A 12,277-nucleotide genomic window follows, 5' to 3' on the forward strand; every position below is an offset into this window, starting at 1 on the left:
CAAAATTGGACTCAAAACGTTATAAAATAAATGGCTAGGGACTCAGGGCGTTAAACTTTTTTATTTTGGACTCAAGTGGTTAAAACCACTAAAACACAGGGACTCAAAAAGTAATTTACTCTAAAAAATAATTATATAATCGTTCTTAATAGCCACTTTTCATATGTACTTTCTTTGATAATCTAAACTTTATGTGTGAACACTAGTTCTCTTGTTATAATTCATTTGCTAGGGTAACTCTGTGTCTCGGATGATGTTAAAAAAACAAAAGCTTATACAGTTCAGTGATACTTTACATAACTTAATCTAAGTGTCGATTCTTATTAAGTTGAACAATTTTCAAACCTACTTTGCATAACTTAATTTGTAAACTTTAATAATGAATAACTTAACTTGTCAAGTTTTAGTTATTTTTTCAATATAAAATTTTAGAAACGAATGTTCAATCACACTTGATAAGGCAACCAATGTCAAGTGATGACATGGCTGAATGGAACGACTGTCAAAAGCGTTCGGTTGCGGTCTTGTTGTTGGCAGTTAAGTAGGTGGAAGTGGACCGGATGCTCTTCGGGATTGTTTTCAGTAAGTTCTCTTAAGAGCTTGATGAACAGGGATTATGATCATAGCAGGAACTTTTGTATGAGGTGGTGTAACTGGATTCTAACAAAGTGCAACATCTTTAGTTGGAGAGCTGAATTAAATCGTATACCTACGATGTCAGCGTTATTGGCTCGGAACGTGGCTTTGGAGTCAGATTTGTTCCCATTATGCAACAGAGGTAGCGAGATGGCACTGTAACACCCCAAAAACGGGTTTGGTAATTTAGACCCGGTTACTATTAAGAAACGGGTAAGGTACCGTTAATGAGAAAAGTTAACCTGAAAAATGAGGATTTACTAGGAATAATTAACCTAGTTGATTATTGATTTCGTTAGTAGTAAGAGAAGAGTTGAAGCCTTATTTAATTAAAACGAAACATGAGGGACCAAAGTGAACAACTTGAAAGTTGTTGTGTTAAAAGAAAACAACACACACATACACACACATCGTGTGTGTGTTCATGAACGAGCAGGGAAAGCTCCCATGGAGCCAAAACCCTAAACTTCATCAAAATCTCCAAATTGAAAGGCTAAACGAAGCCCAAATTCACAACCAAACATGAATTAACGATCACCTTCACAAGGGGATCATAAGGTATGTCTTAAAACTTAGATTTGGTGATCTTGTTTGAAGTGGGTTATGATCAATCCATGAAATTGTATGAAATTAAGCATGTAGAGGTGTGATAGTTCATAAGATGAAATAAGGAAGAACATGCTTAAAACACTTGTACATTATGCTTAGGAAGTAGTACGCACGCCAAGTGTTTGATGAAATGTCTAAAAGACAATAATAAATGAAATTGTATGCAAGTAATGGGTAAACATATATAGTTCATGTGAAGATTATGTAGGGATGATGTCGAGTATGCTTTATGCTTGTTTAAATGGATTAATGATGTTGAGTATGCTTTATGTAGGTCGTGTGTTAGATGTGAATTTGATATGGTTGTTCATAAGTATAAGCATATATGCTAATAAGAATGTGAATGTAATGACATGAGTGTATAGGAATCATGTCAAGATGGATGGGAGCGTTGAAGGCTAACGGGCTACGAAGACTCAATCAAATAAGCGAACGCAAATACGGGCACGCAAGGTAAGTGAATCCCGAACTTACACTTTGGATGTAAAATGTATTGTAGTATAATGATTATTGTGAATCATGTGGGAAAGTATGATACAATGGAAGTGATAAGGTAAGTTTACGGTAAATGTGTTGAAAATGGTTAAGAAATAGTTTCTATTAAGTATAGGTAAGAAAGAAGCTTACATGATGGTATTATGCATAAAGATGAAATAAGTAGTTATACGCATAGGCATGGGTTAGTTTGTAAGTAAGTAATTGGGAATCATAGGAGAGTATGACTATAAACTCGTAAGTATGGAGAATTACGTGTATGCAAATTACATGTATAGACTTGTGTGTTTAGGATTGTAAGTAATATTGTGTAGAATGTAAGTTGTAAGCACAGGTACAAATAGAAAGGGTATGTATGCATGAATTGGAATTTAGTTATATGTACAAATGAGTGAGACTTGTTATGCATATACTTGGATATGTTCGTACGAATGAAATCTAATGATGCTAACCGTTTTCCCTATTTAGAATGAAATAAGGAATGCAGGTATACTAGTGTTGGAAGTTGAAGGTAGGCGCCGAAATCCAATGCGGGTGGTTTGAACGGATGGATGAATGGACTAACATAAGCGAAAGCATGACATGTTAATGCCTAATTATGCATGTTTAAATTTTATATATGATGACACCGGTTGCTAATGATGTGATTGTACGTGGTGTCTGCAGGTTGTACAGAACGGTGGATTCTCATCATGAAGTGTAAAAGGTTGAAGATCGAGTCAAGAGATGGATTGTACATGTGGGTGCATGGTCACGAAATTTAATAGTAGTATGTCCGATTTTTAAAAATTTTTAGAAAGCATTAGGTAGCGTTTGGTATGAATGAATAGAAGGCGGAATGGAATGGATCATTCCGATTGAATAAAAAAAGACATGTTTGGTAATCACGTGGTAATGGAATGGAGCATTCCACAAGGAATGTAAACCTTCCAAATATAAAAATTTTCATTCATTTGTAATGTGGTGTTTTTTTTCCATTCCTTCAAAGAATAGAACAAATATATTATTATTATTATTAATTATTATTATTATTATTAATTTTTTTTACCATTATTATTATTATTATCATCATTTTAATAACCTACCACCGTCATTCACCTCCGCCGTCACACGACACCACCTCCGTTGCCACCTACGGGCGACACCACTACCGACACAACCGTCTTCGTGACTATTGTCGCCGCCACCCACCGCCACCGTCACCCACTTTCGCCGCCGCCACCACCACCCTAGTCGTCACCCGCCACCACCCACCACCGCCACCCGCCACCACCCACCTCTGCCCTTGCTGTCTCCCACCAGCGACACCTTCGCCCCCGCTGTCACCCGCCACCACCCCCGCCATAGCCGCCACCCACCCCTACCTCTGCCGTCACCCGCCACCCACCTCCACCACCGACCACCACCATCGACGTCACCCACCACCATTGTCGTCGCCGCCACCTACCTCCGCCCCAACCACCACCCACCGCCATTGCCACCACCCCCGACCACCGCTCCAAACGCCACGTATCACCATCCACCACCACCGACTGCCGTCACTCACACAAATTTTATTCCTCCGTCTATTCTTTCTACCAAACAACACAAAGTAATGATTCATTTCATTCTCACATGGTAACCAAACAAGACATGGAATGGTAATGATACATTCCATTACCTCGTTCATTCAATTACCTCGTCCATTCCATTCCCTCATCCATTCCATTACGTCATACCAAACAGACCCTTAATGTATTTAATGTAAAAGAGTGATTTATTGTAATTCTAAGTATGTTAGAATGAATATGATGAAAGAAAATTTTTAAGTTCGTATTTCCGCTGCAACTTTTGGTTAAAGCGTTTTAGGGCGTTACAGGCACACCATCTGTTTATAGCGTGTGAGGTTACGTATAGAGTTTGACTTTTCATTAGCAAGTGGTTCAAACTTCTGTCATTCTTTTTCTTCTATGTAAGAGACATTTTGGTGGTGCATGATACGAAAAAATATGGATAAACGGAAAGTTGGTATTCTTCATGTGTCTTGATAACGGCGTATGAAGAGCTAGGAACGAAAAGATTTTCAACAACAAAGAGGCCTCGATGAACCATATTATTGGTGACATTATGTCTTTCGGGTTTATTTGGTTAAAAATACAGGTCTAAACATAATGCGTTAGTGTGGAATGAATGGTATAAATATCCCTTGTACATGATGGATTTATAGTCGGGTCTTGTTTTTGGTTGTGCGATTTTTCCTTCTTTTGCGGTTTTCCCTTCGATTGGTGTAAATTTGTAATTATATAATGTGCGTTGTTGTGTGGTTGTGTTGTTGGCTGCCTTGGTTTGAGGTATGCCTGTTTGTTAATGAAATTTACCTTTAAAAAAAACTCACATTCGTTATCTTTTAAAAATGTTGTATAGCTCACATTCCACTGACATCGACGAATGCTTACCGACATCAGTATCGGTTTTATCAAAACCAGTTTTAGTATTCATTTTTATTGTTTTCGATGTAAAACACGTGTCAATATTCATTGAAACATATCACAACTTTATTTTTTAAGTTTTTTCTTTTTCACTTAATATACCGAGTGCCAGACAGACTAAACCAACGCCAACCGAATTCCCCACGTCCACATAACCAAACTGATACCAACCGAGTTCCAGCCCTATCGAGCCGAAGAATTCTTCTGAATCTGAGCCATTGATTTTGGTAATGGCTAAGGAACATGACAACCTCTCCAAGTCTTGTCTATACATGCGACGTCACCATTCCTACCCCAATAAAAGATTTCCCCCTTTCCCCCAAAATTCCATAAAGCCCTTCTACTGCATCGGGAATCTTTCTAGAGAGAGAAAATTGTCTAGAGAGAGAAGCAGATTAGGCAAAACCCACCATGGCTGAACACCCAGATGATTTAGACCAACTTCTTGATAGTAAGGGTTTCCATTCGTTTCTTGAATTATTAACATGTTTAAAACTGGATTTAATCTGTTCATATGTGCTGATTTATTGTGCGTTGAATCTTAATTAGGCGCTTTGGATGATTTTCAGACCCTTAATCTTGCGTCTTCTTCTCAAAGGTTTGTGCTTTTTTTTTTTTGAATAAAGATTCAGATTACACACATGCACACACACTGTTTGTTGTTGGTTGATTATGTCAGGAAGTGAATTTGAATGTGTGTTCATTGATGTGGTTGTTTTTTTAGGTCTAGCATAAGTAGTATCTTTATACCATGATACAGGATGGTGTTATAGTATAAAGATATTTTTTTTCAGGAATAGTGAGGCTGCTCCAGTCTAGTGAGACCCCGACTCGATACCATCGAGTCGATATCGAGTCGGGGTCTCACTGGAAGCAGCCTCTCTATTCCTACTACGGGCAGGGGTAAGGCTGTCTACATCTTACCCTCCTAAGACCCTACCTAGCTTTGCTATCGGTTGGATTTACTGAGTATGATGATGATGATGATGATACTATAATACAGATATGGGATAATTGTTCTCATTTTTGGGCTAATTCTTAATATAAGACTATGGTTAATAGATAAGATATAAATAGAGATTTGATGAGTGATTGACATATGAACTATCATAACTGGATATTTGTTGCTTAAGTTTCAAATACAGTCTGCAAGAACATTGTTTTTGGACAAATTGTGGAATGTAAATGCAAAAGAAAGGATACATATATATACTTGCCACTTTTTTTTTGGTCCAAAATACTAGTTATTGCAGAAAGTTGTGTATCTTTTTAGTTTCGTGTGAACAGTCTGTTATTAGTGGCGAAGCTTGACCCGAATGAACCGGGGGGGGGGGGGGGGCGAAAATGTATATACCAAAAAATTTCTATAGAACCGGGGGGTCGAAAACGTATATACCTAAAAATTTCTATACGAAAACTACATATATAACACTACTGAGCGAAAGGTTCGGGGGGTTGGGCGCCCCTCCCCGCCCCTTCTATACTTCGCCACTGTCTGTTATGATGGTTGCAAAGGTCGGTCATTTGGCTTTTAACTTATGTTCAAACACCATAATATCTTATATCGCCATCTATCATTTAATCGTTTATTTAGGGGTACATGTATGTTGTGTTGGAAGATACAAAACTGCGACTGTGGGTGTTTTCTACATGATGTAATGAGAATGGAGAAAACCGTACAAGTAAACAAAACCTAAAGGTTATACATCTTAAAATTAAAAATGTATCCATTCGGTACGGAGTCAAATTGCGACCGAATACATGTATTCCATATACCTGTGTAGGCATTATGGTGTATCCGAATATATGATGTTTTTGAAGCTTTTTGTTTGGTTTGAGCTATAAATCATTTAGGGTTTGTTTCATAGTTGTCAATAGTGATCGCTACGGTCGCTGTAGCGAATAGCTTGGCGTATAGGTCTATGCTCGCTATATGGTATGCAGCGATAGATAGCGGCCTTTATTTTTTTTTTAATATAAATAGCAATTAAATATAGCTATAAAATAGCTGGATTTTAGGTTTTTGTTAAATATACATGTAAAATAGCGTATATACAAGAGTATTTTGATATAATATACATATATTTTTTTTCGAGTGTGTCGCTATTTATAAAATAGCGCCCGCTATTTATCGCTATTCGCTAAGTAGCATACAGGTACCTTATCGCCATCCGCCATTAACAACTATGGTTTGTTTTAATTCGTCTTTCATTCAATAATTGTAGCAGAGACGGTGGAGAGAACAAAGAAGAGGCTTCTTCGTTACCCAGTGGGGTTCAAGGTTTAGGGTTGGGTCTACCCGATTTAAGAAGTAAGAACAAAGGAAAGAAAAAGGTTGCACCAAAGGAGTCACATGCAACAGAGACTCTTAATAAGTTGAGAGAGCAAACAAGGGAGACCGTTAAGGGGTTGGAATCTATAGCGGGTTTGAAGCCTGGTGGCATTGATGGATTGGGTGACGACAAAATGATGGAGGATTTGGTCAAGCAGTTCGAGGAACTCGCAAAGTCTCAGGTACCTTTAATGATGTTGTCTCATTGATTTAGGTTGAAGGTGGCATTTTTTACTCATTTATTAATATTATTCGATGGGTCGATTCCGGGTATGTTTTATGATTTATCTCTAATGGGTCAAATAGATGAAGAATAAAAATTCGCTTGAAGAAACGGGTTAAATGGGTTGTACGGGTCAGGCATGTTGAAAGTTGCCCAAAGTGTATTTGTAATGCATAATACCTCAATTATTATGAAGTAATATAATTTTATAATGATTAAATATTATTTGCAGAAAGAAATTCTCCCATTATATGATTAGGGTAAAGTTCTTGTACAAATAATCTTAACATACAAATTGAAGGAAAACTCAAAAAGACAAGGTGGCATTTTTGTAATTATCAATAACTATCAAAGTTACTCTACAAATATACCTAAAAAGCCTAAAAAAACCTAACCCCCCCCCCCCCCCCCAAAAGCTAAAATGCTAAAAACTAAACCCCCAAAAAAACCTAAAAAAATCTAAAAAAAAAACACACAAATTATTTTATTTTTTAACATTTTTTATTAAAAAATCGCTGCTTTTAGTAGCAACAAAAAAAAAAAAAAAAATTTTTTTGCTAACAAAATGTAGCGATTTTTTAATAAAAAATGTTAAAAAAATATGTTTTTTAGGTATTTTTGGTTGAGTTCACATTTGTATAGTAACTTTGATAGTTGGTGGTAATTACAAAATGCCACCTTGTCTTTTTGAGTTTTCCTTCAATTTGTATGTTTAGTATGTTAAGATTATTTGTATTTGATCTTTTGCCTATATGATTAATAGGGTCAAGTTATTCTACAAAGTCTTCTAATTGTAAGAAGTGTAAGAAGGATTTATAGAGTGACAAGTGTCTAATAACCTAAAACTAAACCCACCACCAAAAACCTAAACACCCACCCCCCCCACCACCACCCAAAAACCTAACCCCCCCCCCCCCAACCAAAAAACCTAAACCACCCCCCCCCCCCCGGCAAAAAAAAACAAAAAAAAAAACTATACCTCACAAAAAAACCCCCAAAAAACCTAAACCCCCCCACCCCACCCCCCAAAAACCTAAAAAAAACCTAACCCCCCCCCCCCACCCCCCCAAAAACCTAAAAAAAAATCTAAAAAAAACTAAACACCCACCCCCCACCCCCACCTAAAAACCTAAACCCCCACCCCCTCGGCAAAAAAAAAAAAAAAAAAAAAAAAAAAAATTTTTTTTTTTTTTTTTTAGGGTGGGTGATGTGTGTGTGTGTGTGGGGGGGGGGTGGGGGTTTAGGTTTTTGGTGGTGGTGGATGTTTAAGGGTTTTTTTTTTTTTTTTGTAGTGGGGTTTTTTTGTGTAGTGGGTTTAGTTTTAGGTTATTGGACACTTGTCACTCTATAAATCCTTCTTACACTTCTTACAATTAGGCTCCTTTGTATTTGATCCTAATCCATGATTAATATATCCATTTTGATCATTTAGGAATCGTTAAATATTATATTTGTTCCTTTGGTAGGACATGGAGTCGATAGTAGAGACAATGATGCAACAACTTTTGTCCAAAGAAGTTCTTCATGAACCCATGAAAGAAATCGGAGAAAGATACCCGAAATGGTTAGAAGATAATAAATCGAAACTAAGCGAAGAAGAATACAACCGTTATTTTCATCAACATGAGCTCATTAAGGATTTAAACGTGGTTTATGAGACCGAGCCTGGCAATTTCAACAAGATCATCGAGCTCATGCAAAAAATGCAAGAATGCGGTCAACCCCCTAATGATATTGTCAAAGAGCTCGCCCCCGACTTCGATATATCTGCTCTTGGTCAACTGTGAGTAGCTTTTTCATTCATTTCTTGTTTACTCAATTTTATTTTATCGTTTTTTATTGCATATATGGTGACATAGTGTATACCCTAGATCAGGGGAGTGAATTTCTGATACGACCCGAAAACACGACACGAACCTAACATGAAATTCACAGGTTTGGGTTTGGTCTAAACGGGTTCGGGTCATTTTCAGGTTGAACCCATGAACCCGTTTAACTAAACGGGTCGGCTTTTGGTTAACCCGGTCGGGTTGGTGGGTTGACCTGTTTAACCCATCTATATCATATTATATTTTTTTACAGTATGTTTTATGCTATAAATTAAATTGGATGTGTATTTTATGCCATAATTATAGCTTTAAAAGAGAAATTGACATACGATTTTATAATTTAAATATAATTTTGTGTTTTTTTAGTAGACTTTAATTTTAATATATTAATTTGCGAAAAATAATAAAAAAATAAAAAAAATCGGGTTGAACATGTCGTGTTTAGGTCAACCCACGAATACTTAGGTCGTGTTCGGGTTCATATGTATGACACGATTTTCGGGTTTGGGTCGGGTTGAACAGGGCCGGCTTGGGCCAAGTGCAGAGTGGTCCACCGAACAGGGCCCAAACTCTCAAGGGGCCCATAATTTTGATTATATATAGATTTTGTGTATATATAGTTTTTTAGCAGAATCTTAAATATCAATGGATTAATGGTCTGGTGGTTTTCCCCAATTATTGCACATAAGAGGCTGAAGTTCGAACAGGGCCCAAACTTTCTTTTATTTTTTTTTTTCTTTATGGCTCTTATTTTTATTCCCTTTAGTAAATGTCACCCATTGTTTTTAGTTATCCCAATAGCTTTCTTTTATTTTTTATTTTCTATATGCCACTTATTTTTAATTTTCTTTCAAGTAAATGTCACCCACTATTTTTAGTTAAACACATAATTGTTCTCCTTTAGATGTTTTATATAACTAGATTTGTAATATACTTTTAAGTTTTATATATACAATATTAATTTAGTAACCTTTTGTCTAAAAAGCGTATTATAATGCACTAAGATCTTAAACATGTTTAGTTTTGGTTTATTTTGGGCCCTATATATCGTCATATTATTTATGTTTTATAAGTTTATAAATAGGCCCTCTTCTTCTCTACTTGCACAGGCCCCTAGAAGGCTGTTGGATTCTCGGAGACGGCCCTTGTCACTTTAATAATAAGAAGAAACGGGTTCTACTCTCGGCGTCCTCAGTTTTGTTTTTCATTTTGTTTTTCGTATCTATTTATTAAATGCAAATGAACCCAGTGACCACTAGGTCCTGTACATAGAAAGTCATCCTTCAAAAAAAATATTTAAGGGCCCGTATTTTCTGTTCGCACAGGGCCTAAAAATTTTCAAACATTTTCGGAGACGGCCCTGGGGTTGAACCCGCCAACCCGACCCGTTTAGCTCCCCTGCCCTAGATAATATTGGACCTTTGAGGCAAAAAGTTTTAGCTTTTATATTCTAAGTCGATACAAATTCTACTACCGCATTAAATACTGTCACCAAAGTTTTTAAATTTTTTACTTTTAACTACATTGTTGTTCGCTAGTTACAGTTTGACTTTTGATGTCAAAGAATCTAGTTTGATGCGATCTGACGTTATGGCTTGCAGGTCTCCTGAAATGGCTGAATCTCCAGAGAACTGCTGTATAATGTGAGATAGGGGTATGCATACCGTCGTTTATTACATTTGATGTATTGTTCTTTTATCAAATCATCAAGAAAATAATGCTGTTTTGACTTGGAAATTTGACTTTTTATTTTAATGGCCCTTTGATCGTGTTCTCGTATATTTGCGCCATTGATGCATGTTTACTCTCTTTATGCTATCTTGCATTAGAACTGTGAGAAGGCATGCGTTGACTTCTTCAAGTCAAACGCTTTCCCAGATTAAAACTTGACTGTGAATTGTGATTGTAATTCCACTTCAATCTCAATTGGATCAGTTTGGTACTGTTGTGGCATAAACGAACATTTGATCGTCGGTGTGTGTGGATCGATTGTGATGAATCTATACCCACGACTACCCTCGATTCTGTCATATCCGGTCTCCAAATTGTAGTGTTTCCTTTGTGGTTGTGGGTCTGTGTGATGTATGAAAGGATGGTACGAAATGGTGTTTGTGTGCGTCTGATTCGGTGTCTGTTAGCGTGTGATCCGTGTGAAGTGGTGCTGGAGAAAACCGGGTTCTTCGTGTACCATCAACCGAAAAAAAAAGTTTGAAAATTTAAATCGACTCACTGACTCCCAATGGCGGATCTAGAAAATCTTTATAGGGGCAATGTTTCAAAAAAAAAGGGTAACGAAGTCGAAAAAACGTCAAATTTTTCCAAAAAAGTTACACTACCGTTGGAGCGTAAAAGGATAACGGGAGTTACCTTAGGCTACACCCATTGGTGACCTTTAAGATGGGTTGGTTGCCAAAAAGTGAAAAAAATAAATAAACAAAGCATGTTCAGCCACGACCAAGTTGAGCCAACAACCTTGGTTGTTGATTTTTTTATTATTTTAACAATGCCACATGTTGGCTTATGATTGGTTCTTTTATAATTATTTATTTTTTCTTTTAAAATAAATCGGTTTCAAATGATAATATTAATTATAATTATTTTTAACACATTTATGAATAAATAATAAGCACAAAAATATATATTTAATAAAAAATATTTTAAAGGTTGGGTTGTGAATGTGAGTAAAAGGTTGAGGTAGGTTGGGTTGGGTTGGGTTGTGTAGGTGGAAGAGAGAGAAATTAGTTTTTTTTATTAAAATGTTGGGTTGAAGAAGGTTGTGGATGGAGATAGCCTTAACCCCTTGTTACAAGGTAGGTCCAACCCTGATGACTCCTAGATTTAATTTAATGAATTGTTTAACTATAATCCTTTTAGTTTATTAAAAACTCGATATGCCATGCCAATGAGGTGGTGGTGGTGGAGTGGTAAGGGAGAGTCTTGGTGTTCTAAGGGACCCAAGTTCGATTCCTGCCCTCCCCATTATTTTCTGCGGCACCTGGTGATGATGGGAGACTAGGCGAATAGGTGGAGATCGCTAGTTCGATCCTTGAACTGAGCGGGTTTTACCTCACCGCACTGTCGTGCCTTCGGGCGAGTGTTCACGGGCTTCGGCCCTAGGTGAGGGTTTTCCCCGGTTCGGAGGCGAATGTATCCCGATTTGGTGAATTTCGCCAGTAGCCTGTTTAGAGGATTCGTTGGCCGTTAAAAAAAAAAAAAACCCGATATGCCTATATCTATCACATACACTATAAAGTTCACTTTTAAAAACTTCAAATGGTACCATGCTGATCGAATTTAGATACCAATTTGGTACCTACTTTTTGGTGTTTTAGGATCAATATTTTTTGTTCGGTACGATACCGCTATTTTACCGATTTTTATCTTCAAATACGGTACCGGACCGAATATTTTCGATACCGGTACTAGTATCCAATTTGGGGATTTTCGGTATCGGAATTTTTGATACCGTGTTTCTATCGAGCTTATCCGTACCGCTAACTTTCATATTGGGGAACAATCTGTTGATTTAATGATTAAGCAGTTTATACTTTCCTGTTGGTTTAATGATTTAGCAGTTATAGTTTCGGTTTTTACAGTTGAACCAAAATTTTCATTTTCAATTACATATATATAACTCATTATTTTTTATAACACTAAAGGTTAAACGGATGATTTAGTTTAAACC

The 12,277-nt window shown here is 36.8% G+C and overlaps 1 protein-coding gene and 1 long non-coding RNA gene across 5 annotated transcripts; both read left to right on the forward strand.

The window, feature by feature from the left end:
* Positions 1-1,048: 1,048 nt before the first annotated feature.
* Positions 1,049-2,720, forward strand: LOC110928304. Its single transcript, XR_002586279.2, has 3 exons — positions 1,049-1,194; positions 1,611-1,698; positions 2,407-2,720. It is a non-coding gene; the product is annotated as an uncharacterized LOC110928304 (long non-coding RNA).
* Positions 2,721-4,498: 1,778 nt separating this feature from the next.
* Positions 4,499-10,371, forward strand: LOC110930637 (peroxisome biogenesis protein 19-2). 4 transcript variants are annotated; one of them, XM_022173982.2, is made up of 6 exons: positions 4,499-4,659; positions 4,758-4,806; positions 6,434-6,722; positions 8,230-8,546; positions 9,702-9,765; positions 10,194-10,371. In XM_022173982.2, the coding sequence occupies exons 1-6, from the start codon at positions 4,620-4,622 to the stop codon at positions 10,200-10,202; spliced, it is 768 nt and encodes a 255-aa protein (XP_022029674.1). In that variant the 5' UTR covers positions 4,499-4,619; the 3' UTR covers positions 10,203-10,371. The 4 variants fall into 4 exon arrangements, with proteins under 4 accessions (XP_022029674.1, XP_022029675.1, XP_022029676.1 ...); XM_022173983.2 differs by having other exon boundaries at positions 6,437-6,722; XM_022173984.2 differs by lacking the exon at positions 9,702-9,765.
* Positions 10,372-12,277: the final 1,906 nt, after the last annotated feature.

This window comes from Helianthus annuus, chromosome 3 (genome assembly GCF_002127325.2).
Source record: "Helianthus annuus cultivar XRQ/B chromosome 3, HanXRQr2.0-SUNRISE, whole genome shotgun sequence".
In the NCBI taxonomy this organism is placed as follows: Eukaryota; Viridiplantae; Streptophyta; class Magnoliopsida; order Asterales; family Asteraceae; genus Helianthus; species Helianthus annuus.